We start from the raw sequence: 27,855 nt of genomic DNA, 5'->3' as shown, positions 1-27,855 counted from the left end.
GCACTCACACTGCATCTTCTGATGCTTCGTTTTAGCGATTGGTGGGGGTCTCAGTGCTCGGACCCCCACCAATTAAAACTTCTGATATGTCACTATAACATGTCAGAAGTACAGTATGTTGAATGTTTAGTTACCCTTTAAAATAATGTTCCCATCACAAAAAGTGATGATATATCTCTAGTACCCCAACTGACCCTGAGATAGAAGGGGCCATAGCGCTATTTGAGCACCGTGTCCCCTTTAAAAGTTTTTCCTTTCACAGTGGCACTCGCGGTCACCCATTGTGCATTGAACATCATCATGGCACCATTCACTTGAATGGAGCTTTATTGAAGTTCCCTGCACAGCGAGTGGCCGGGAGCCCGGCTGTGCAGGGAAGACCTATGAAGGACCGGTGGAGGTCCTGACACTCAGACACCCACCAATCAGAAAGTGATGGCGTATCCTTGCCATATGCCATCACTTTCTATGATGGGAATACCACTTTAAAAGGGTCCATACACTTTCAATAGATGTCGGCCAATCATTCATTCGACCAACAGCTATTTCTCCCGACGCCCACACCCAAATACACGTACTCGGTTCGGCTCGGCGTGAATGTGTTTTGAATGGGGGAAAGGATAGTAAGCAGCGGCTTATCTCCCCTAAAAGTAAAAGGATCGGGCCTTGAAATTCAACATGCCCGATCCTTCTTTCCCCTGACAAATGGAGAATTGTGATGCCTGCATACACATTAGATGGTTAGCCGGTCCTGTCGAAATCGGGTGGTTTGGTTGACATGAATTTAATGTGTATGGGAGCTTTAAGGGTTAAGCTGGGTGAATCATTGCAAAATGCCAGATGTGTGTTGCCACCTAAAAAGCTAGAATTGTTGTATATGCCACTAGGCAAATGATATTTCGCAAATGTTTTCGACGAGTTTTGCATACAGGGTTCGCAGCATAAATAACACTGTGTTTTTTAGCAAATTAAAGGCGTTCCTGTCTATAGGACGATGTTTGATCACATTTACATGCCAGTCACACGTCTGATTCTAGCAAAGTGGAGCTGAAAGACTTGTCAATGGAAGTCAACTTGTTTAAAAGCACTGATTGTGGAGAGATACACAGCATTCTACGTACCGCGCCCTGACTGGTAGGGTCTCCGCACACGGGCAGGTCCTCTTATCGGCACATATTGGTCTTTTAAAAGCCCAGCACGTTCTTTTCCTTGTATTTTTCTTCTGCTCATGTTATATTTTTCAGCCATTGACTGTGACACCACAATGCGGTTCCCAGAGAAGTAGTCTAAGGAACCTCTTCAATTGAACTATTTCAATAGAAAACTCATTCTTCACTGGGGTCTTCCCATCGTCGTGATGACCTCACGTCACAGCTTCATATTGCAGTTGGCATCTGATATCAAATTTTGGTCATTTCATGATATCATGGAAAATCTCGATCATTATTGAAACTATGAGTTTGATTGAAGTTCTCCCACGGCACCACAAAGTCAAGAAGCACATAACCCATTCTATGAAAACACAACAGGAACATCACAGTATAAAAATAATATAATCAATGAGCAATGAAGTCTAACAAAATAATTGGTAAAACCTCAAAATGTACAGAAAAGATAGATAGATGATAGATAGATAGATAGATAGATAGATAGATAGATAGATAGATAGATAGATAGATAGATATGAGATCGATAGATATTAGATAGATAGATAGATAGATAGATAGATAGATAGATAGATAGATAGATAGATAGATAGATAGATAGATAGATAGATAGATAGATAGATAGATAGATAGATAGATATGAGATAGATATGAGATAGATATGAGATAGATAGATAGATAGATAGATAGATAGATAGATAGATAGATAGATAGATAGATAGATAGATAGATAGATAGATAGATATGAGATAGATAGATAGATAGATAGATAGATAGATAGATAGATAGATAGATAGATAGATAGATAGATATGAGATAGATAGATAGATAGATAGATAGATAGATAGATAGATAGATAGATAGATAGATAGATAGATAGATAGATAGATAGATAGATAGATAGATATGTGATAGATAGATAGATAGATAGATAGATAGATAGATAGATAGATAGATAGATAGATAGATAGATAGATAGATAGATAGATAGATAGATAGAGAGATAGATAGAGAGATAGAGAGATAGATAGATAGATAGATAGATAGATAGATAGATAGATAGATAGATAGATAGATAGATAGATAGATAGATAGATATGAGATAGATAGATAGATAGATAGATAGATAGATAGATAGATAGATAGATAGATAGATAGATAGATAGATAGATAGATAGATAGATAGATATGAGAGAGATAGATAGATAGATGATAGATAGATAGATAGATAGATAGATAGATAGATAGATAGATAGATAGATAGATAGATATGAGATAGATAGATAGATAGATAGATAGATAGATAGATAGATAGATAGATAGATAGATAGATAGATAGATATGAGATAGATAGATAGATAGATAGATAGATAGATAGATAGATAGATAGATAGATAGATAGATAGATAGATAGATAGATATGAGATAGATAGATAGATGTTTTTTATTCTCTTGACTTGTCTGGTTGATAATAGAACTGCTTCCCTCGCTGCCAGGTCTGTACAGGCTCCACATGTGCAGGGTCTTGTAGGCCGTGCACAGTACACCGGATTATTCATGAAGAATGACAGTGGCCAATTACTATTAATGCAGCTCTGCTGTCAGGGGACGGGTGTGTTCTGGTGCTCACTTCCTGCTGTGTTTTGGAAAATACAATCAATGCCTCTTTATAATTAAGGACTTCGAGGGTCTGTCGTCTAAATGCCACATTAAGCAGAAAAGTGAGAACCTTCCTCTGAAGATTGAGTTTGATATTTTCCTGTGTATATATTATAGTGGATATAGGGACGACCGCAAAATACACTGTATGTCCCCGCATACCAAATTATGATTTCTCTTTAAATAAATAAAACAAGACATTCTCTAACAATTGCAATACAAATGCTTATATATGTTCATGTTATAATAGTTTTGGCTTCTATCTACCGTATCTAAAAAAACCAAAAAACATTAGTCCTCCTGATTATACAAAAACCTAAAATTGATTTTAGTGGGGAAAGAGTGATACTTTATTCACCCATCTTTGTGCGACGTTTCAGCGCACATACAGATGCTTGAGAAAGGCCCTGTATGTTGGTTGAAACGTCGCATAAGTATCTCATATATATCTAATCTATCTCTTATGTATATATATATATATATATATATATATATATATATATATATATATATATATATATATATAAAAAAAAGGTGCTCTGCAAAAGTTTTGCGCAGTTTTGGAAAAATGCTTTCAAAAATTGAAGTATTATTAGTATTTGTTGTATCAATTAACAAAATACCAAGTAAATGAATAGAAGAGAAATCTAAATCAAATCAATATTTGGTGTGACCACCCTTTGCCTTCGAAACAGCATCAATTCTTCTAGATACACTTGCACAAAATCATAGATTTTGTAGGATTACAGTCAGGTGTATGATTAACCAATGCTACCAAAGAGGTGATAATGATCACGATATGTAGGTTAAAATACAGTCATTAACAGAAACAGCTGGATGAGGAACAGCCAAACTCTGCTACAAAGGTGAGGTTGTGGAAGACAGTTTCATGTCATTGGTCCATCATGGCAAGACGGAGCACAGTAACAAGACACAAGGTAGTTGTACTGCATCAGAAAGGGCTCTCCCAGGTAAAGATATTTAGACAGACTGGGGTTTCAAGATGTGCTGTTCAGGCTCTTTTGTAGAAGCACAAAGAAACGGGCAATGTTGAGGACCGTAGACGCAGTGGTCGGCCAAGGAAACTTAGTGCAGCAGATTAAAGACGCATCATGCTTAATTCCCTTTAAAATTGGAAGATGTTCAGCAGTGTCATCAGCTCAGAACTGGCAGAAACTAGTGGGACCCAGGCAAACCCATCTACTGTTCGGAGAAGTCTGGCCAGAAGTGGTCATCATGGCAGAATTGCGGCCAAAAAGCCATACCTTCTACGTGAAAACAAGGCCAATCAACTTTTCTATGCACGAAAACATAGAAACTGGGGTGCAGAAAAATGGCAGCAGGTGCTCTGGACTGATGAGTCAAAATGTGAAATATTTTGGCAGTAAGAGAAGGTAGTTTGTTCACCGAGGGGCTGGAGACCAGAGTATCTGCAGGCAGCAGTGAAGCAGGGTATGGGGTCCTGGAGAGCGGTACACTAATGTGTGCCTGCAAGCAGCAGTGAAGCATGGAGGAGGGTCCTGGAGAGCGGCACAATAATGAGGGTGTGTAGGTAGCAGAGAAGCATGGTGGAGGGTCCTAGAGAGCCGTACAATAATGAGGGTCTGCAGGCAGCAGTGAAGCGTGGTGGAGGGTCCTGGAGACCAATACAATAATGAGTGTCTGCAAGCAGCTGTGAAGCATGGAGGAGGGTCCTGGAAAACGGTACAATAATGAGGGTCTGCAGGCAGCAGTGAAGCATGGTGGAGGGTTCTGGAGAGTGGTACAATAATGAGTGTCTGCAGTCAGCAGTGAAGCATGGTGGAGGATCTTGGACAGCGGTACAATAATGAGTGTCTACAGGCAGCAGTGAAACACGGTGGAGGGTCCTGGAGAGTGGTACAATAATGAGGGTCTGAAGGCAGCAGTGAAGCATGGTGGAGGGTCCTGGAGAGCGGTACAATAATGAGTGTCTGCAGGCAGCAGTGAAGAATGGTGGAGGGTCCTGGAGAGCGGTACAATAATGAGGGTCTGCAGGCAGCAGTGAAGCATGGTGGCGGGTCCTGGAGAGCGGTACAATAATGAGTGTCTGCAGGCAGCAGTGAAGCATGGTGGAGGGTCCTGGAGACCAATACAATAATGAGGGTCTGCAGGCAGCAGTGAAGCATGGAGGAGGGTCCTGGAGAGCGGTACATTATGAGGGTCTGCAGGCAGCAGTGAAGCATGGTGGCGGGTCCTGGAGAGCGGTACAATAATGAGTGTCTGCAGGCAGCAGTGAAGCATGGTGGAGGGTCCTGGAGACCAATACAATAATGAGGGTCTGCAGGCAGCAGTGAAGCATGGAGGAGGGTCCTGGAGAGCGGTACATTATGAGGGTCTGCAGGCAGCAGTGAAGCATGGTGGCGGGTCCTGGAGAGCGGTACAATAATGAGTGTCTGCAGGCAGCAGTGAAGCATGGTGGAGGGTCCTGGAGAGCGGTACAATGAGTGTCTGCAGGCAGCAGTGAAGCATGGTGGAGGGTCCTGGAGACCAATACAATAATGAGTGTCTGCAGGCAGCAGTGAAGCATTGAGGAGGGTCCTGGAGAGCGGTACAATAATGAGGGTCTGCAGGCAGCAGTGAAGCATGGTGCCGGGTCCTGGAGAGCGGTACTGTAATGGCCGGGGTAGGGAAACTGACAAGTGAGCCCTAATCTACCCGCCACTCTGTCCCTGCCTACTTGCAACGACCCGCCCTAGGCGACGGGGTACAACTGAGCGTCAGTCCTTACGCTCAGTAAGTGCACGAGATAAACAGACAAGGGAACACAAAGCAAAGGGAAAGGGGCAGTTGCCCACGGCAACACCGTGAGCAACAAGAGTGGTGAACGAGCCGAGTCAAACGAGGAGTGCACGAGGTACCAAACGCAGAGCAGGAGAGTAGTCAGAAAGCCAGGGTCAGTATGGAGCAGGATCAAATAGATAGAAGCTTTAGCTGGGTCAGGAAACAACACAAGAAGAATCACAAGCAAAGGAAGAACAGGAAAGGCAGGTATAAATAGACAGAGGGCGGGAGCTAGCTCCGTCTGGCCAGGCTGCGATAGGCTCTCCCACTCCTAAGACTGCCATCCTGAGTGGTGGAAGATGGAGTCAGTCTCAGAGACAAAGACTCAGGTGCAGACTGATTACCTATGGGAGTATCCACAGAAGTTGTGCCTGGCAGATCCTTTACAGGTACAATAATGAGTGTCTGCAGGCAGCAGTGAAGCATGGTGGTGGGTCCTGGAGAGCGGTACAATAATGAGTGTCTGCAGGCAGCAGTGAAGCATGGTGGAGGGTCCTGGAGAGCGGTACAATAATGAGGGTCTGCAGGCAGCAGTGAAGCGTGATGGAGGGTTCTGGAGACCAATATAATAATGAGTGTCTGCAAGCAGCAGTGAAGCATGGAGGAGGGTCCTGGAGTGCGGTACAATAATAAGTGTCTACAGGCAGCAGTGATGCATGATGGAGGGTCCTAGACAGCGGTACAATAATGAGTGTCTACAGGCAGCAGTGAAGCACGGTGGAGGGTCCTGGAGAGCGGTACAATAATGAGGGTCTGCAGGCAGCAGTGAAGCATGGTGGCGGGTCCTGGAGAGCGGTACAATAATGAGTGTCTGCAGGCAGCAGTGAAGCATGGTGGAGGGTCCTGTAGACCAATACAATAATGAGGGTCTGCAGGCAGCAGTGAAGCATGGAGGAGGGTCCTGAAGAGCAGTACAATAATGAAGGTCTGCAGGCAGCAGTGAAGCATGGTGGCGTGTCTTGGAGAGCGGTACAATAATGAGTGTCTGCAGGCAGCAGTGAAGCATGGTGGAGGGTCCTGGAGAGCGGTACAATGAGTGTCTGCAGGCAGCAGTGAAGCATGTAGGAGGGTCCTGGAGAGCGGTACAATAATGAGGGTCTGCAGGCAGCAGTGAAGCATGGTGGCGGGTCCTGGAGAGCGGTACAATAATGAGTGTCTGCAGGCAGCAGTGAAGCATGGTGGCGGGTCCTGGAGAGCGGTACAATAATGAGTGTCTGCAGGCAGCAGTGAAGCATGGTGGAGGGTCCTGGAGACCAATACAATAATGAGGGTCTGAAGGCAGCAGTGAAGCATGGAGGAGGGTCCTGGAGAGCAGTACAATAATGAGGGTCTGCAGGCAGCAGTGAAGCTTGGTGGCGGGTCCTGGAGAGCGGTACAATAATGAGTGTCTGCAGGCAGCAGTGAAGCATGGTGGAGGGTCCTGGGGAGCGGTACAATAATGAGGGTCTGCAGGCAGTAGTGAAGCGTGATGGAGGGTTCTGGAGACCAAAATAATAATGAGTGTCTGCAAGCAGCAGTGAAGCATGGTGGAGGGTCCTGGAGAGCGGTACAATAATGAGGGTCTGCAGGCAGCAGTGAAGCATGGTGGAGGGTCCTGGAGAGCGGTACAATAATGAGGGTCTGCAGGCAGCAGTGAAGCATGGTGGAGGGTCCTGGAGAGCGGTACAATAATGAGGGTCTGCAGGCAGCAGTGAAGCATGGTGGAGGGTCCTGGAGAGCGGTACAATAATGAGGGTCTGCAGGCAGCAGTGAAGCATGGTGGAGGGTCCTGGAGAGCGGTACAATAATGAGGGTCTGCAGGCAGCAGTGAAGCATGGTGGAGGGTCCTTGTGGCTGCATTTCAGCAAATGGAGTTGGGGACTTAGTCAGTATTAATGGTGTACTCAATGCTGACAAAAACAGGCAGAAACTTACCCATCATGCAATACCATCAGGGAGGTGTCTGATTGGCTCCAAATTTAATCTGCAGCAGGAAAATGACCCCAAACATGCAACCAATGTCATCAAGACCTATGTCAACATCATGAAGTCTAAAAGACAACCTAAAAGCGAACCAAAAAAAGGGACATGACCCTCAAAGAAATTGTATACTAATGATATACAAGAGTACAAAAATCTTTATTAAATATATTACACAATCACATAATACAGGATAAAAGAGGAACCATACACGGAAGAAAATATACAGCAGGGTCAGATGGAACAGACCATGGACACACAGAGTCAACCATCCAAAGATGACTAGAACACACACTAAAATAACCCACAGGAAAGAAAGTAAACGTGGGCACTGAATAGCCAAAAACCCACATGTAATCAAAATGCTGCCTAACTAGTAAAAAGTGATATATAGCTAGACTGGAAGAGCCCTAACAAAACATAAGGGCACAAATGGCCAAGAGACTCAACCTAACCCTAGCTAATAATATAATACATAGAAATAAGAACTAGAGGCCAGCACATACCCTGGGACATGATGGAAAGCGGTGCAAAAGTACCAAAATGGATGGATGAGTGAACGCCTCGACGCGCGTTTCGCACTGTAGACCGGCTTCGTCAGGAGGCTCCTTTCCATCATGTCCCAGGGTATGTGCTGGCCTCTAGTTCTTATTTCTATGTATTATTATTAGCTGCTAGGGTTAGGTTGAGTCTCTTGGCCATGTGTGCCTTTATGTTTTGTTAGGGCTCTTCCAGTCTAGCTATATATCACTTTTTACTAGTTAGGCAGCATTTTGATTACATGTGGGTTTTTGGCTATTCAGTGGCCACGTTTACTTTCTTTCCTGTGGGTTATTTTAGTGTGTGTTCTAGTCATCTTTGGATGGTTGACTCTGTGTGTCCATGGTCTGTTCCATCTGACCCTGCTGTATATTTTCTTCCGTGTATGGTTCCTCTTTTATCCTGTATTATGTGATTGTGTAATATATTTAATAAAGATTTTTGTACTCTTGTATATCATTAGTATACTATTTCTTTGAGGGTCATGTCCCTTTTTTTGGTTCGCTTTTAGGTTGTCTGCTATAATGAGGGACCCTTGTATACGCCATTGGTTTGGTGTGAGGTTTGTTTAGGTTGTTCAACATCATGGAGTCTGTCTGGGATTACATGAAGAGACAGAAGGATTTGAAGAAGCGACATCTACAGAAGATCTGCACTTAGTTCTCCAAGATGTTTAGAAAAGCAACCTCCCTGCCGAGTCCTTCAAAAACTCTTTGCAGGTACCTAGAAGAACTGATGCTGTTTTGAAGGAAAAGGGTGGATAGATGGATGTTACACACACACACACACACACACACACACACACACACACACACACACACACACACACACACACACACACACACACACACACACACACACACACACACAGCACTTATTTTCTGCCTATTTTCTTGTTTTATCTATCATCTATCTATCTATCTATCTATCATCTATCTGTCTCCTATCTATCTATCTATCTATCTATCTATCTATCTATCTATCTATCTATCTATCTATCTATCTATCTATCTATCTATCTATCTATCTATCTATCTCATATCTATCTATCTATCTATCTATCTATCTATCTATCTATCTATCTATCTATCTATCTATCTATCTATCTATCTATCTATCTATCTATCTATCTATCTATCTCATATCTATCTATCTGTCTATCTATCTATCTATCTATCTATCTATCTATCTATCTATCTATCTATCTATCTATCTATCTATCTATCTATCTCATATCTATCTCATATCTATCTCATATCTATCTCATATCTATCTATCTCATATCTATCTATCTATCTATCTATCTATCTATCTATCTATCTATCTATCTATCTATCTATCTATCTATCTATCTATCTATCTATCTATCTCATATCTATCTATCTATCTATCTATCTATCTATCTATCTATCTATCTATCTATCTATCTATCTATCTATCTCATATCTATCTATCTATCTATCTATCTATCTATCTATCTATCTATCTATCTATCTATCTATCTATCTATCTATCTATCTATCTATCTATCTATCTATCTATCACATATCTATCTATCTATCTATCTATCTATCTATCTATCTATCTATCTATCTATCTATCTATCTATCTATCTATCTATCTATCTCATATCTATCTATCTATCTATCTATCTATCTATCTATCTATCTATCTATCTATCTATCTATCTATCTATCTATCTATCTATCTATCTATCATAGGGGAAAACAGATGTGAACTTTTCTGTATAATTGGAGCTTATACCAATTTCTTTTTGAAAAGAAGATCATTTATGAAAGAAACAAACTGCCCTACTGATAACTTACATTAATTTGCTTCCAAAGCTTTTCCTTGTACTTTATAAGAAGGTGATAATTAGGTTTGCAGATTAGAATATAATCAGACGGCGCTGGTGTGCATGCTTGTTAAAATATATTTTTCGCCTTTAGATAAGTTTAAATTAATTAACCCATGTTTTTTTTTTTTTTAATAATTATAATTGAAAAATATGATAGTGCTTGTATTTTTTCTTTTTTTACATGGCAATCTATTCTCACAAAATAATTTTGAAGGTTAAATATAAAAAATAATATCCTACAGTAAATGTAGATGAATTTACGCAATAGCAGCAGGTTTTTCTTGAACACCTACAAACAGTTCTCATTCATATCCTGATTTAATTTAGTTCCCTGTCATTACGCGCCCTCCATTTAATCTCTTATAAATCACACATAAATATACCGTGCATGTGACTTAACACCCGGGATTTGCAATCTTTCTGAAAGACGCGTGACAAACAGAAAAAAATGACTTTAATGAAATGTGCAAACAAGCTACGAGCCGTCCTACCTATTTTCTGCGCTAAAAAGTCCTACTAAATCGTGCTACGGAAAAATTATTTTTGGACCGATTCTCCTATAGATAGTGAAGACTTAAAAGAAACAGAAAAAGCTTTTTGTTTAGATATCATGAAGGCTGGAGTTCAAAATCACTGACAGAACATAAACAAAAAAAGTGAAATAAATAAAAATAAAATAATTTAACAAAATCCAGAAATTGTTAACATTTTGCTCCTTGTGTTGTCATCTTCTGTTGAGTTTTTCTAAGTCCTACTGAATAAAAATTAAGTGACTATTAGTCTGAGTTTAGCCTGATCTTTCCACCATGGATTTACCACATATTTGCCACGGATGTGATAAAATCTGCAGCATTTACTCAAATCTGCAGCGAACAAATCATCTACATGTAAATGGAGTTTTGTAAAACCCCATCCACTAACATTATACTGTAAATTGGTGATTTTGCACCGAAAAGCTACAAAAAATCCATGACCTTAATATGGCCAACCACAAGGGTTGTCACTTACGTAACTTTCTCAGACCTCGAAATGTGAAATCTACCAATTCCCAACTCCTTATCATTGCTTAATGTGGCAGCTTTGCCAATAACCAGGTAAATTCATGCACAGTATAAAAAAAGCTGGTAACAGCCAATATTAAAGCCTACTTTCCCCACAAAACTCCACTTAACCGGCCTAACCCATCGCTCTATAGACATTACTAACTTTTTTCTGACTTTCCATCCCCAGGCTGGTGCTCATATTCTCCCACATTAGCCCAAGTCTGGGAGATATCTTCTATAACTGCTTCTGGCTTCATGAGTGGAACATCCCCACCCTGTTCTCTCCCAGGCCCCTATGTGGATTATTGTCTGTGAATAGTCAGATATGTAAGGAGACCAGATTCCATGGTCACAGGGATAGGATATCCGGTGGAGAAAAAGGGGGGCAGCACACAGGAAAATGACTGCAATCATGTTACATGGCATATTGTATCTGTTGCCTGTCATCTAAGAAACGATCTAGTGCCACCTATAGGTAGCTATTCTGTAAGTCAAAGTCTGACCCCTTATCGAGCTTTGGAACACAACTCGGTTTACCAGTCAAACCAGAGATACCCATTGTAGACCGGACTGTTTTGGGATTCTGGAACCTCATATAACCCACCAGAACCCTAATCTTTACTGATGAGGAGCAACTACTCCTAACTACTCGGTAAAACCGTAGCTATAATTTGAAACTCATGCTACAAAAAGTCTCCATATGGCCCCAACCTAAGGCATCATGCACACAGCAGAGGCATAAGTGCAACATGTGCCACCATATGCTGCTCCGTATGCACCATATTGTTTCTAGAGGAAATTATCTCCATAATATGGCATCCTGTTGGATTCCTATGAAATTAAAGGCATACGGAGGTACAGTAGGGTGCTGCAGAAGTCTATGGGTTCCATATTGGGGCTAGATACAATTCAGATATTGTACAGAGCCATCATACATTCATGTGCACAAGTCTTAAGTGTCCTGAAGCCTAAGCAAAGACTTACCCATTGGATTTGGAAACCCAAAAAGGTGGTCACCTCTTCTCCCCCACAGTAGGGAGAGCTCTTAGGCAGGATGAATCCCACAACGCTTTGAATTATGTTCTCAACTTTATCTTGGCCCATCAAAATGGCCTCTAGGGACTTTTTAAACTTTTGTTGCAAAATACATTTTATTAAGTAGAAGAGATAGGCAGACTGATGAAAGAAGCTCAGATGCCAATACTATCCTGTGTGGTAGGGGTTGCCACACGACAGACATTGGTGGCATAAGGTTTGATTTATCTGTAGTACTCGCTAAATTTAAAAAATGTTCCAAGACGCAAAAATTCACCTACATCCAAAAAATCCCAAATTTTAGACCATCATGTCCAGTATAGAAAAATTATTAACACAGCCCCAAAAAGCGCATCAATGGCCGATTGATGATGGCCCAACCAGTCTGCCAATCGCTAGATTGCAGTAGTTCCTTAGTCTTCTGTTGGGTCCACTTGGTTTGTTTTAGGAGACACATGGTCAGACTATATTAATCACTAGCCGACACTCATTTAACACTTGTACCATTTATAAATAACTGTTTTATACATTTTTCTAAACTATTCTTTCTTTATAGTACTTACTAAATTTTATGTGTCCCAAAATTAGACAAAAAAAATGTAATACAGTTGAATTTTTTTTTTTAATTTTTAGATATTTTTTAATTTTATATGTGTAAAATATTTGTTTTGAATACTTTGCTTATTCTGTTTACCACAAATGTTGTAAAGCAGCTACAAAGCTCTGAGCATACAAAAGATATGGCTACAGATTGGTGGGAGTTAAAGGGGAAAAAGCAAAAGCACAAAACTACAAACAAAGCCCAATTCAAGGTATTGCTTTGCAGATGTAAAATTAATCTCAATCACAGCAGTGCACTGACAAGCATAATCAGAAGACAAATCAAGCACACATTAAATTTTACTTGTTTTGCATTTGTTCTCAAATGAAAGGCTTGACAAGCAACCTCTGCACTGAATATACACACAGTAGATTAAATCAATAAATAAACTTGAAAATATGCCTTTTAGGTCGAAAAGTAAAAAGGCAAATGTTCAGCTGCTCACAACCATTTTTTTTTTCCTAATGTACTAAAGTCTTTTTTGTTTGTTCACTTATTTCCGAGGGTTGTACAATTTATGCAACCAAATATCATGTCTAAAGTCATAAAAACGTTAATTAAAATTACATTTTTTTCTTCTAGACATTTAAAATAAATTAAATATAGTAAGAGTATTAAAAAAAAATGAACATCAAAATTCTCAAAGTACAAAAGTAAACAAAAAACATAAACATACATTTTCATATTTTAGATTTTTTTACATTTTTGGTAAAATATATATATATGTTTTACTATATTTATAGAGAAAAAGGTTTATATATATATATATATATATATATATATATATATATATATATATATATATATATATATATATATAAAATTATTCTTGTTTTACAATTCTAATGTCAACATTTTTTGTACTCTATTTATATGGTTTATATATTTATATATAGATATATTTTATTTGTTTATTTGATTTAGATACAAAAAAATGGAAAAAAATATAACACTAACTTTGAACATTGAAAATAGCTGTAAAAGAAACATGCATAGAAAAGTTGATGATGATTTTTTTTCGGTATGAATTTAAATACATGCTAAAATTGACAGCAGTCCATATGTTGACAGGATGTACTGCATTGCTTTTCATAAACCTGTTATATAAATTAGATTATACTTCCAAGCTCAGCATAATTCAATGTTGTTAATTTAATTGTCATTTTATTTATTCAGTTAGAAAACATTTCAAGAAAAACATTGCTGGAAAACTAGATAATATAGCATAATATTTGCCAAAGAAAAAAATGAACGCTAAAAAAAGATAGATTCGGATAGATAGATAGACAGACAGACAGATAGATATGAGATAGATAGATAGTGTAATGACAGGGTAGGGAGACAGACAGGTGAGCCCTAATCTACCCGCCACTCAGTCCCTGCCTACTTGCAACGACCCGTCCTAAGCGACGGGGTACAACTGGGCGATGGTCCCTACGCTCAGTAAGTGCAAGACAGACAAAACAGACAGGGGTACACAGAAGCTAGGGAAACGGGGCAGCTGCCCACGGAGACACCGTGAGCAACAAGAGTGGTGAACGAGCCGAGTCAAACCACGAGGTACAAAACGCTGAGCAGGAGAGTGGTCAGAAAGCCAAGGTCAATAACAAGCAGATGATCAGTAGTACAAGCCGCAGCAGCAAGGCCAGGAAACAAGCATAGAAGAATCACAGGCAAAGGAGGAACAGGAAAGGCAGGTATAAATAGACAGTGGGCGGGAACTAGCTCCGTCTGGCCAGGCTGTGATAGGCTCTCCCACTCCTAAGCCTGCCATCCTGAGAGGTGGAAGATGGAGTCAGTCTCACAGACATAGAAGCAGGTGCAGACTGATTGCCCACGGGCGTCGACACAGAACCTGTGTCTGGAAAATCCTTTACAGATAGATAGGTAGATAGATAGATAGATAAATAGATAGATCGATCCTGGGACTCCATTGAAGCACAGTGAGAGCCATTATACACAAATGGAGAAAACTTGGAATAGTGGTGAACCTTCATGAAAGTGACCGACCTTCCAAAAATTTTACAGAGCGCATTGACCACTCATCCAGGAGGTCACAAAAGAATCCAGATGGACATCTAAAGAACTGCCAGCTTCACTTGTCTCAGTTAAGGTCAATGTACATGATTCCACAATAAGAAAGACACTGGGCAAAAATGGCGTCCATGGGGGAATTGCACGGCACAAACCAATACTGACCAAAAAGAACACAAGGATCATCTCGCATCTGCCAAAAAAAAACCATTTAGATAACCCACAAGACCTTTGGGATAATTTTTTGTGGACTGAAGATGATAGATAGATAGATAGATAGATAGATAGATAGATAGATAGATAGATAGATAGATAGATAGATAGATAGATAGATAGATATTAGATAGATAGATAGATAGATAGATAGATAGATAGATAGATAGATAGATAGATAGATAGATAGATAGATAGATAGATATATAGATAGATAGATAGATAGATAGATAGATAGATAGATAGATAGATAGATAGATAGATAGATAGATAGATATTAGATAGATAGATATTAGATAGATAGATAGATAGATAGATAGATAGATAGATAGATAGATAGATAGATAGATAGATAGATAGATAGATAGATAGATAGATAGATAGATAGATACCCAAAAATTAAATTCATAAAGATGATATACAGTGAAGGAAATAAGTATTTGATCCCTTGCTGATTTTGTAAGTTTGCCCACTGTCAAAGACATGAACAGTCTAGAATTTTTAGGCTAGTTTAATTTTCCCAGTGAGAGATAGATTATATAAAAAAAAAAAAACAGAAAATCACATTGTCAAAATTATATATATATTAATTTGCATTGTGCTCAGAGAAATAAGTATTTGATCCCTTTGGCAAACAAGACTTAATACTTGGTGGCAAAACCCTTGTTGGCAAGCACAGCAGTCAGACGTTTTTTGTAGTTGATGATGAGGTTTGCACACATGTTAGATGGAATTTTGGCCCACTCCTCTTTGCAGATCATCTGTAAATCATTAAGATTTCGAGGCTGTCGCTTGGCAACTCGGATCTTCAGCTCCTTCCATAAGTTTTCGATGGGATTAAGGTCTGGAGACTGGCGAGGCCACTCCATGACCTTAATGTGCTTCTTTTTGAGCCACTCCTTTGTTGCCTTGGCTGTATGTTTCGGGTCATTGTCGTGCTGGAAGACCCAGCGACGAGCCATTTTTAATGTCCTGGTGGAGGGAAGGAGGTTGTCACTCAGAATTTGATGGTACATGGCTCCATCCATTCTCCCATTGATGCGGTGAAGTAGTCCTGTGCCCTTAGCAGAGAAACACCCCCAAAACATAATGTTTCCACCTCCATGCTTGACAGTGGGGACGGTGATCTTTGGGGCATAGGCAGCATTTCTCTTCCTCCAAACACGGCGAGTTGAGTTAATGCCAAAGAGCTCAATTTTAGTCTCATCTGACCACAGCACCTTCTCCCAATCACTCTCAGAATCATCCAGATGTTCATTTGCAAACTTCAGACGGGCCTGTACATGTGCCTTCTTGAGCAGGGGGACCTTGCGGGCACTGCAGGATTTTAATCCATTACGGCGTAATGTGTTACCAATGGTTTTCTTGGTGACTGTGGTCCCAGCTGCCTTGAGATCATTAACAAGTTCCCCCGTGTAGTTTTCGGCTGAGCTCTCACCTTCCTCAGGATCAAGGATACCCCACGAGGTGAGATTTTGCATGGAGCCTCAGATCGATGTCGATTGACAGTCATTTTGTATGTCTTCCATTTTCTTACTATTGCACCAACAGTTGTCTCCTTGTCACCCAGCGTCTTACTTATGTTTTTGTAGACCATTCCAGCCTTGTGCAGGTCTATGATCTTGTCCCTGACATCCTTAGAAAGCTCTTTGGTCTTGCCCATGTTGTAGAGGTTAGAGTCAGACTGATTCATTGAGTCTGTGGACAGGAGTCTTTTATACAGGTGACCATGTAAGAGCTGTCTATAATGCAGACACCAAGTTGATTTGGAGCGTGTAACTGGTCTGGAGGAGGCTGAACTCTTAATGGTTGGTAGGGGATCAAATACTTATTTCTCTGTGCACAATGCAAATAAATATATATCATTTTGACAATGTGATTTTCTTTTTTTTTTTTTTTTATATATATAATCTATCTCTCACTGGTAAAATTAACCTAGCCTAAAAATTCTAGACTGTTCATGACTTTGACAGTGGGCAAACTTACAAAATCAGCAAGGGATCAAATACTTATTTCCTTCACTGTATGTACCACAAAATAATATGTATAGAAAGCACAACTTGTCCCGCAAAAAACAAACAAGACCTTAAAAGAATGCAGAAGAAAAAAAAGTTGGACATCAAAATAAAAGCAATGTGTGTTCCTGAAGGGGTTAACTATTTATTTTTTACATTATAGGTCCATGAAGCTTTAACCCGTTAGTGACCGCCCATAGGGTTTTTTTTTTACGGCGGCCGCGGTGTGCCAGTACTGGCTCTGTTCGATGTCGTAAAGCGTAGCCTATTAAAACTTTATCTACATTCATCGACCTCTCCAATTTTATTATAGCAGCGCCGTTTATAGGTCAAAAAATGTTCTGGTCTTTTTTTCCACCATTTCTTGGCGGTAACATTGTCTGTTCTCCTGGATCTGACCTGGGCAGCAGCTTATCTCTCAATACCACTGCAGGCATCAGTGTTGTGGCTGACCAAGCACGACCTATCAAGGTGAGCATACACCTCATCCCCCCCTCTCTTTAATCTGGTGATCCTTTTTATCTGCATTATGGTGGTGCCGTGCATCTTCCCTTTTTTCCTCTATAACACAGCATATCTAGTCAATGCCTGTCAGTTTTGTCTGACAGGCAGTAATATACTGCAATACAGAAGTATTGCAGTGTATTATAAAAGTGATCAAATAATCGCATTGTGAAGTCCAGTAGTGGGACTAAAAAAAAGTTGAAAAAAAGTTTAATAAATAAAAACAAAATCCCAAGTAAAAAAAAAAATAAAAACCCACTTTTTCCCCTTACAAAATGCTTTTTTATGAAAAAACAAAAAAAAAATTACACATATTTGGTATCGCCACGTCCGTAACGACCCCGACTATAAAACTATTACATTATTTAACCCGCACGGTGAACGTCGTAATCAAATAAAAGACCATGCCAAAATTGTTGTTTTCTGTTCATCCCGCCTTCAAAAAATGATCAAAAAGTTGCATGTACTACAAAATGGTACCAATAAAAACGACACGCTGTCCCTCAAAAAAAAAAGCCCTCATACAACTGCATAGGCGGTTATGGCTCTTAAAATATGAATGAAGCTATTATTTTATTTATTTATACCACACGGTAAACGGTGTGAATTAAGGACGCAAAAAAGAGTGTCAAAATTGCTGGGTCTTTTTCTATTCCACCCCATAAAAAGTTAACAAAAGTTAATCAATAAATTATATATTCCCCAAAATGGTGCTATTGGAAAATACAACCGCAAAAATCAAGTCCTTCTACAGCTACGTCAATGCAAACATAAAAAAGGTTTAGCTCTTTGAATGGAAAAACGTAAAAAATGGCTTGGTCATTAAGGCCTAAAATAGGCTGGTCATTAAGGGGTCAAGAACATTATATGCATAACATTTGTATTGAATTCCACAGTTTATTATTTTTATAACTTGACCACTAGGCTTTCCCTCTTAGGGTATGTTCACACGGCCTATTTTTGGCCGCTTTTCGGGCCGTAAACGCCCGAAAAATCAGAAGCAGAACACCTCCAAACATCTGCCCATTGATTTCAATGGGAAACGGCGTTCTGTTCCGACGGAGCGTTTTTCGCGCCGTTTTTTTGCGCGTAAAAAAACGGCCGCGAAAAAGAAGTGCAGGACACTACTTGGGAAGATTTTGGAGCCGTTTTCCATAGACTCTAGTGAAAAAAGCTCCCAAAACAGCTGTAAAAAACGCAGCGAAAGTCGCGAGTGGCTCAAAAAACGTCTGAAAATCAGGAGCTGTTTTCTCTTGAAAACAGCTCTGTATTTTGAGCCTTTTTTTTACTCTGCGTGTGAACATACCCTAATAGTCCCTGTCCCAGTGGACAACCTCAGATACGGGCCCACAGCCTTCCCATGTGTGACATTGTAGGACATAGCAGATCATTAAGAAGCTCTGTATTATTGACAATCTATCGCACAGTTAGTACAAGGAGTTCTGGGGACAGTGATGGAGTAGTAATACATAGATTGTGTAGCCATTTGCCTCTTATTAATCATAAAATAATTACATTATGGATTTTCGTCCGTCTGATGTATTGTATAAAGGTTATAAATTTGAATCTATTATTCTAAGCATAAAATCCCTAAAACTATTTGCAACAACAGAATTTTTTATAAACCGTCGAATTGACATCATTTACATAGAATCTTTGGTACATTGTTTCCTTGGTGTTACATAGTATACAATTAAAATTGAATATTAAGTATTAAGATATCTATCAAGTTCAACCAAAAAGGAGAATTCTAGTCTACCCCGGGTTGATCCAGAGGAAGGAAAAATATACACTAAAAGGCATAGGCCAATCCACTTGTAGGAGTTGTCCCATGAAGAACAACCTCTGTCCATGTGCCCTTTATGGATGTCATAGAGTAGCACCTTTTGTCTTTGATCCTGGATGGAGAGTTGCTCCCTAAAAGCCTTCAGACCATTTCCTAACCAAGCGGGAAGGTCCTGCAAGTGTCAAGGACAAGTGGGGATCCTTGGCCAAAGCTTAGAGCGATCACCCAAGGATCTTAACAAGAGTAGGGTTCCCATAAAGTTGAAAAGGAAATCCACCACCATGTCATGTTCTGTCATTGGAGGTCCATAAACTCCATATCTTAATTGAGTTGAAATTCTTTCCCCCTGTAACCTGGCTCATTATTGGGTGTTTGTCCCCATACAGACTCCTTTAAGAAGGAACTACCAGATGTCGTCTCTTAATCACATCAGCAAGTGGAATGAGTGCAGCCATGTCTCGCACCAAAAAGTTGATGATGGGAGAAGCAAAGGACAACCGGACCACTCTCTTGGTTGTGTCTCCTGCCACTACTTTAAAACTTTTGGCAGGAGATCCAGCTAAACATTAAAATATTTAAGAATTAGTTAACCAGTTTAGAACCATGCACTGTAAAGGTACCATGTGTGGTCCAGGGCTCCACATCAGGTACAGAGAAGATTTAATGCCCCATCTCCAGAAAACTAGCAGGAGCAAGTACGTTCCTAGGCTGTCTTACATCCGGACACCCTCAGGAGAAGACAGAAGTGGTTTACTATTACTTCTGTCTTCTCTCTTTCACACAGCACCATATGACCCCTAAGGTCTTTTAGAACATTTCGGGGCATATGTTAAAAAAAAACAAAAAAGAAAAAAAAACAAACAAGCAAAAATTATAATAATAATAATAAGAAAATAATTATAGTAACACATACACACATATATATATATATATATATATATGTATATATATGTATGTATATGTATATATGTATATATGTATCTATAAATATAGCAAATATAAATAAATTATAAAAACACACACATACCACCCTTGCCAAACCATACCAATAACCCACCCAATTACCCAAAGCTATACATGTTATACGTCAAAATGACCAAAGCAAAATGGGGAACCAATTTAAAAAGACTTCATTTTAGTGAGAATTAGAAAAACTACAAATTTAAATTTGTACAATTTACCTATAATAAAAATAATAATAATAATAATCAACAATAAAAATATTTGGACCATTAAATCACTTTCTTTGCAAAATCGCCAAAAAGTCTCTAATTATTTAAGTCCAAAACCCGCCGGTTGTTAATCGGACAACACTTTTTGGATGTTCGTTAGGTGCTCATGTGTAATGAGGCAATCCACCCGGTTTATCCACGCAAGTCATAATTAGCGTACAAATAAAATAATAAATAAAGCCTGCTTGTTGATGGTTTCCAGGTAGTTACAAGATATGTATCTACATATGAGAAACCATGAACGAAAAAAAAAAAAAAATACGGAATGTTACAGTTTCTGACTGTAGAACCAATGGTGATCAGGAGGCAACAAGAGGAACTTGACTTTAAGAACATTCAAAAGTCGAAAACAAAATCATTATTGTATCTCTTTATAATGCTCTGAGCTATCAACATTATATATGTAACAGAAATGTTCTGCTCCTGAACTTTTACAGTTCTGGGGAATTACAAGCTGCTTAGTTATCTATCTGAACATAGTTCCCGTCACGTATTTAAAGAGCACATTTTCGCCATTAACATTTAATTGATATTTTTTATGCCCGGTAACTTTCTCCCAAGGTTCAAGTATGTAGGTTATTGTGTTCTTTAATTCTTCGTTACCATTGAGAGGATAACAAAAATTGCGTGTCACAGCCGGAGATTTAGACTGTTGCCCCATTTTTTAATAAGATTATCAGTCAAATGTAATATTTCTTTTGACAAGCAGCTAATTTGTAATAAACATTGACATGGAAATCCCACAGAGAGACTACTGTGATTTGAACTTCAGCGTGACAACATTGTGTGACTATTTCCAGACACAAATGATGTTTGTCCTTTCTCGAAGTAAGGAACGAGACATTTGTAAATCCTAAAGAACCGCGCATGATTAAGACTATCATTTATATTCATGAACACTTAATATTTCTCCATCTGAAGAAGTCTTTTATAACGGCTTACATCCAGTTTCCTCCTTCGCAGACAGTTATAATATAACGACTGTGTAATAAATAGGTCCCCATTTCATATGTGCCACCTTCCTAAAGAGGATGAAAGATTATGGTGTCCAACCAAAAGCCCTGGACTCCTTCAGTAGCTTATCTGAAAGTCTTTAAAGAGGTTGTCTACTTTGACTCTATTCACACTTAGTTTGAGCCTTCAACCGGAGGTTCACAGCGGGAGTATTTCCCAACGTATACCCTCGACAGACAACTCCAAAGTCTGCCACTGTATAGGCATACAGTGGCTTATGTCGCCCAATGGGACCAATTGTAAAAAAGGTATCTCGCACTCTATACTTTATTTACTGGATAATATGCATTGAATAGTTGACTACGCTATTCCATATACCCAGGAAGTGCTTGAAAGGAGAAACACGGCTGAGAAAAACGGATGACAAACGGAAACCTCACTGATGTAAAAAAAAGGTATACCAACGTAAACCTCCCCTATGTATGCAAAAAGAACTTTTGCCATACAGTGGATCAACAGGGCTCTATGGATATTAGAATGGATGGTAGGAAGGTTGTCCAAAGGGTCTAATGACATTAGACCCTTTGGACAACCTTCTTACCATGAGACACGACTTTTGCTCTTACTCCATTACCCCCCCCCCCCCCCTATATATTTCATCACTTGGTAAAGACTCCCATTTCTTCATGGAATTTGAAGCATAACATGGTACACATTGAAATAAATAGTTTTTTGTGTATTGCTAGGGCCCCATATGTTCTTCTGGGCAAGAGATGACCTCCACATTGGCTCTCTGCTTTGGGTGGTCCCAATTAGGATCCTTGCTCTTAGCTGATCACAGAGTTCCCACTGCAAGGAACCCCTACTTTTGAAAAAAATGTATTTTCAAGGGAACGCCTTGGTAAAGACTCACTTTCCGTCATGGAAAGTGAAGTATTGCATTATGCCCATTGAAATTATTGGTTATATTTAGGGTTGGCTTGAGAAGTGTAGAGCAAGTTTACCCAGATCGTAATGATTCCCTCAAGCCCAGACATCCCTGGCATCTGCCTACCTTTGCCTACTACTAACGCCATACCCGAGTAATCTTGTAATGCTAGGACAACAGAGGTCATCTCAGTAGCTTTCAGCTGTGGCTAATAGTGGGAAGTCTCAATCCGGAACAACGTTAAACAATAAGAAGCAAATCTGGGAAAGCTCCCTTAGCCCTAATTTCGGCAATAAACTGATTTCCCTTTATGAAGCCTTATTTCCCTACATATAAGACAATGGAGGCTGAATTTAATACAGATCCCTATTTCAGCCTCCATTGTCTTATATGGGGCAAATACGTCTCCATAAATGCAAATAATGGAATCAATGAAACACCGGCAAAGAACATTTTCAGATTCGCCAATGTCAGTGTTTGCCGGTCTTCCAGTTCCATGTTATGTCAGTAGAATCTGGTTGACGCAGTGACAGGTCGATGATGTAAACTTGAAATGCCAGGTGTAATGCCAACATGCCATACAGCGCTGCTATTCTCATAGAAGCAGCATGATGTTGTATACGGTATGCTCCTCCGACTAGAATAAACATATTATTGTGACGTCATGGGGTAAATTCGCTTTTTGGGGGTGAGTCAAATGTCTGCAATCACCCCAATATCTACTAATCACAAAATGTTACACTGATCCCATCACTACTATAATATATTAGACCAATGTGTAATTAACGATGCCATGTCACCCTCTCCCTTGATGGACGCCATCTGGAATACAATGATAACATTTTTATGATATTTGGGTGATTTCAGACTTTTGACTCACTCTGTAGAAACAATTTTTACATTATGTCATGAGGTTCCTCCAACTAATGTAATAATGCAAATGGGAATTCAGTTTAGTTAGAGATGGTTTGCAAGAGATTGGAAGTTTATAAGATTAGGCGATACTATGAAGTTATCTCTGAAATCATTTGCTAAGTGCTATTCATAATGTTGATTGGATTAAAGTGGACCAAGAACAGTTTCCCTCATTTCAGATTCTTTTCCTCATGTGTCTAAAGGGGGACACAGGGATGAGCAGTTGCCAGACACATCGAGATCTGCTTATCTCCAGTTGATTTCGCACATGTTAACCCCTCACCTTGACCCTCCTTGACCTTGATCCTCCTTGACCTTGACCCTATCTCTGTGCCGCTGCTTCTGTCAGTCCTGGAAATCACGTGATCGCCAAAACAACTGCCAATTGACAGAGCTGCTAGGTCTAACTAAATCCAGCACTGACCTGATTGCAACAACTGTGACATCATAAGGGCTGTTTTCCCCTGTATCTGGGGCAGCTATGCTGTGGGAAATATGCAGGGTAAAATTATTATTAACAAAAAAAAGGGCCCCAAGTGTCTTTTCTGAACTTCTAGGGTGAAATAAATAAATAAATAAAATAAAATAATAAATAAAATAAATAATAATAAAATAAATATATTTAAAAAAAGAAACTATAATAATGCCATGCCAAAGGGGCCAAATCCCTCGTCCTGACGTAATTCCACTTACTAAGTCATGTGAAATATCGAAATAAACTTTATATTACATCATAAACAAATTCTAGCCCCTTTTAGGGTTCCTTTATGTGATTTTTACTCTTTGTCACACACTAAAAACCCAATACTTGTGAAAACAACAAATACTTTGTGTGTAAAAATCATTTAAAAAATAACTCTTTATCTCTATGAAAAAAGAAAGCCCTGTCTACATGCAAAATTTTTCGTCACAGAAATTGACCTGCGGTGCAGATTTTTTAGATCCACATCATGTCAGTTTCTGTTGCGGATTTTCACTTCTCATTGGCGGATTTGATCAGCAGGCCCACGGCGATCAGGTGATCATGTGATCGACCCGGTTTTCAGTCAAAAAGGGGTTGTCTTCGTAAAGTGGTCAATGGGTGTGATAAATAAGATAATGTATATCCTCATGTTTTGCCACTTTGAGAAGTTTCATTAACACCCAATTATGCCAAAGTACAATGTCCTGTCCCTAACAAGCCACAACTGGACAATTACTTAAACCACCCGGCGATCAGTTGCTATCACCATGGGAAGTTTAATGCTCTAATACATGGGTATGTACTTTGTAATAACTCTCCTCTCTGGGTCATGGGGGGGGGGGGGTTCTAAAAAGTAGACTCTTATCTTTGACATCCATATGTCCTAATACTTAAAAGGGTCATCCTGTCCCTATGCCCTATTTGTCCCCCTTTTTAAGACATAGTAGGGTACTGCTGCAACGAGCTGTTCCCACTCTATTTATCTCAGAACATCCATGTCATGAATTGTCACCCATTGTCTCCAGGGGAAATGAGTGGCCATACATAACTTCCCACAGCTCATTATTTGGGGGGGTTCATCTTGAAAATGGATTGTGCTGTTGGCACAACTCCTTTAGTACATAAGATTACCGCTAACCTTATACACAGAGTTGCAGGCATAGCACTCTCCATAATACTGTCCACTCAAGAAGATCAGCAGGGGACTAGAACATAGGAACGCTACTTGTCATTCCACACGACCCGGGAGTCCAACAGAGATATCACTGTGATCTCAACTTCAGCGTGATAAGGTCACCTTGTCCAGCTTCTGATACCAGTGTTACCTTCAAAGCTGGGAATTAAGCATTTGATACTTTTCTAGAACAGGACATTTATAACAGGACACCGGCCACGGCACATTCCTGTACAGCCAACGACCCTCTCCTTGTCTAACTGTAACTCAAAAAATTGCATCCAATTTTCCTCCCAGATCCCACCCTGGGATTAAAAATAAAAGTAAAATGAATGTTTTTTGTAATCAACAAACAAAAATGCACATTTTTTTTTTTTTTTACAATAAATAAGTCCCAACACATAAAATAATAAACAGTCATTTGGTATGTTAAATACTAATGCATATGTTCCAAAAAATGGCACATAAATAAAGTACAACTCTTCCCGCAAAAAAAAACAAAGTATCATACAGCTCCATCGAACAAAAAAATCTAAAAGTTATGACTATCGGAATGCAAAGAGGCAACATAAAAAAAATATTCATGTCCTCAAGGCCAAAATTGACCCGGTCCTTAAGGGGTTAAACTTTCTCTCTCAAATCACTTCCTTATGCTGTTGCCTATGAGACTTTTCTTGTGCTTCCCCTCTCTTCTGCTCCCTCCCTCCAAACCTGTAAATGCTCACTGGGTCCCTACCTCTTCTGACAAGCGTATAATCTGTCCTAAAAGTGACTCTCAACCAGAATTTCAAAACTGCCTCCACCTGACGTCTCACTTATTGACTATTGTGTTGACTGTACAAGCAGCGTGAAGTGGGGACTGCTCCCAGGAGAGAATATAAGCCTGCCCACCAGTCCGGGCATCCATGCCCACCCGCCGTCCCCAGCGGGCACGTGAGTTTCTCCGCTCTTCCCTGCAGACTCCCTCTTCTTTGAATGCTCCACCTTCACCTTTTTGTAGGTGCCCGAGGCATCTCTGCCTGGACCATCTCTGTCCCCCCAGTCCAGAAAAATGTAAACATCTCTGCCCAAAGTACAAACATTGGTGCAAGAAACGGCAAAAAACGAGTTCATGTGAACATACCCTAAAGCTACGTTCAGATGTGGCGGATTTGTCCAAAACTTTTTGGAACAAATTTCTCACGAAGAATTCACAACAAATTACAATACAGTACATGTGAATTAGGTTTTCAAAACCTCATGCACATAAAGCTGATCACCCCACCCCCAAAAATTCAAAGCATGCAATGTATACCTGCCCGGCAGTTTTCATAAGAAATCTTTTGGTATCCATTGGGTCTATAGGGGTCTACAGTGTATGTCTGTATCATTTATATGTAGAGTATATGGTGGTATTTATATGTATAGTAAATAGCAGTATTATTTATATATACAGTATGTGGTGTTATAGATAATACTTCTATTTACTATACATATAAATAACACCACATACTGTATATATAAATAGCACCATAACTATACATATAAATAATACTTCTATTTACTATACATATAAATAACACCATATACTGTATATATAAATAGCACCATAACTATACATATAAATAATACTGCTATTTACTACACATATAATTATGTATAGTATATGAAGGTATTATTTATATACAGTATATTCTGGCAATATTTGTATGTATAACATATGGTGGTATTATTTATATAGAGTATATAGTGGTATTTATATGTGTAGTATATGGTAGTATTATTTATGTGTACAGCATATGAACATTATATGGAGGTATTATTTAAATATGCCGTATATGATGGTGCTATTTATGTATAAATTATATGGAGATATTATTTATGTCTATAGTATTTGATGGTAATTTTTTATATGTACAGTATATCGTGGTATTTCTATATACAGTATATGGTGGTATTTATATATACAGTAAATGGAGTTATTATTTATGTCTATAGTATATGATGGTATTTTTTATATATACAGTATATGGTGGTATTTATATAAACAGTATATGGTGGTATTTATATATACAGTAAATGGAGTTATTATTTATGTGTATAGTATATGGTGGAATAATTTTCATATACAGTAAATTGCAGCATCTATATATACAGTATATGGAGGTATTATTTATGTGTATAGTATATGGTGATATTATTTATGTGTATAGTATATGGTGATATTATTTATGTGTATAGTATATGGTGATATTATTTATGTGTATAGTATATGGTGATATTATTTATGTGTATAGTATATGGTAATATTTATATGCACAGTATATGGTGGTATTTATATGTGTAGTGTATGTACTATTATTTATGTGTACAGCTTATGAACATTACGTGGTGGTATTTATTTATACATTATATTGAGATAATATTTATATCTAGTATTTAATGATGGTATTTTTTATATGTACAGTATATGGTGCTATTTATATATACAGTATATGGTGTTATTATTATTTATGTGTATAGTATATGGTGGAATAATTTTTATATACAGTAAGTGCCGGAATTTATATATACAGTATATGGTGGTGTGTGTGTGTATGTATATGTGTGTATATATATATATATATATATATATATATATATAGTATATGTAGGTATTATTTATGCACACTTTATATGAAGGCATTATTTATATATATATACATTATACGGAGGTATATATACTGAACTTTGGCGCTAGAGTCTATAGCTATTATCTGTTCATATCTATTCTATGTAATATGCATCCTTCTCACTACAAAAATGTATCCACAGTGACCACATACTTGTTTTCTACTGTGTCATGTATAACATTTTCATACATAGCTATAGATCATCATTAAGTAAAGATGAAACAATAATTATTACAAATCTGAGGGGAGAGGAATCATATGACAATGAAATTCTCATCAGCTGATGCCCTTGACAGAGTCTCAGTGTTCCTGTCATCCCTATC

The 27,855-nt window shown here is 38.8% G+C and overlaps 1 protein-coding gene across 1 annotated transcript in view; it reads left to right on the top strand.

The window, feature by feature from the left end:
* Positions 1–27,855, top strand: part of DGKB (diacylglycerol kinase beta) — a 396,795-nt gene that overhangs the window by 249,281 nt on the left and 119,659 nt on the right. Inside the window, exons 21-22 of the mRNA XM_075827771.1 lie at positions 5,981–5,994; positions 6,336–6,344. Of these exons, the coding sequence (XP_075683886.1) occupies positions 5,981–5,994; positions 6,336–6,344 (23 nt within the window). The remainder of the gene's footprint in view (positions 1–5,980; positions 5,995–6,335; positions 6,345–27,855) is intronic.

This window comes from Rhinoderma darwinii, chromosome 5, assembly GCF_050947455.1.
Source record: "Rhinoderma darwinii isolate aRhiDar2 chromosome 5, aRhiDar2.hap1, whole genome shotgun sequence".
Taxonomy (NCBI): domain Eukaryota; kingdom Metazoa; phylum Chordata; class Amphibia; order Anura; family Rhinodermatidae; genus Rhinoderma; species Rhinoderma darwinii.
The sequence above is the reverse complement of the archived record's forward strand: the minus strand, read 5'-3'. Positions and strand labels throughout refer to the sequence as shown.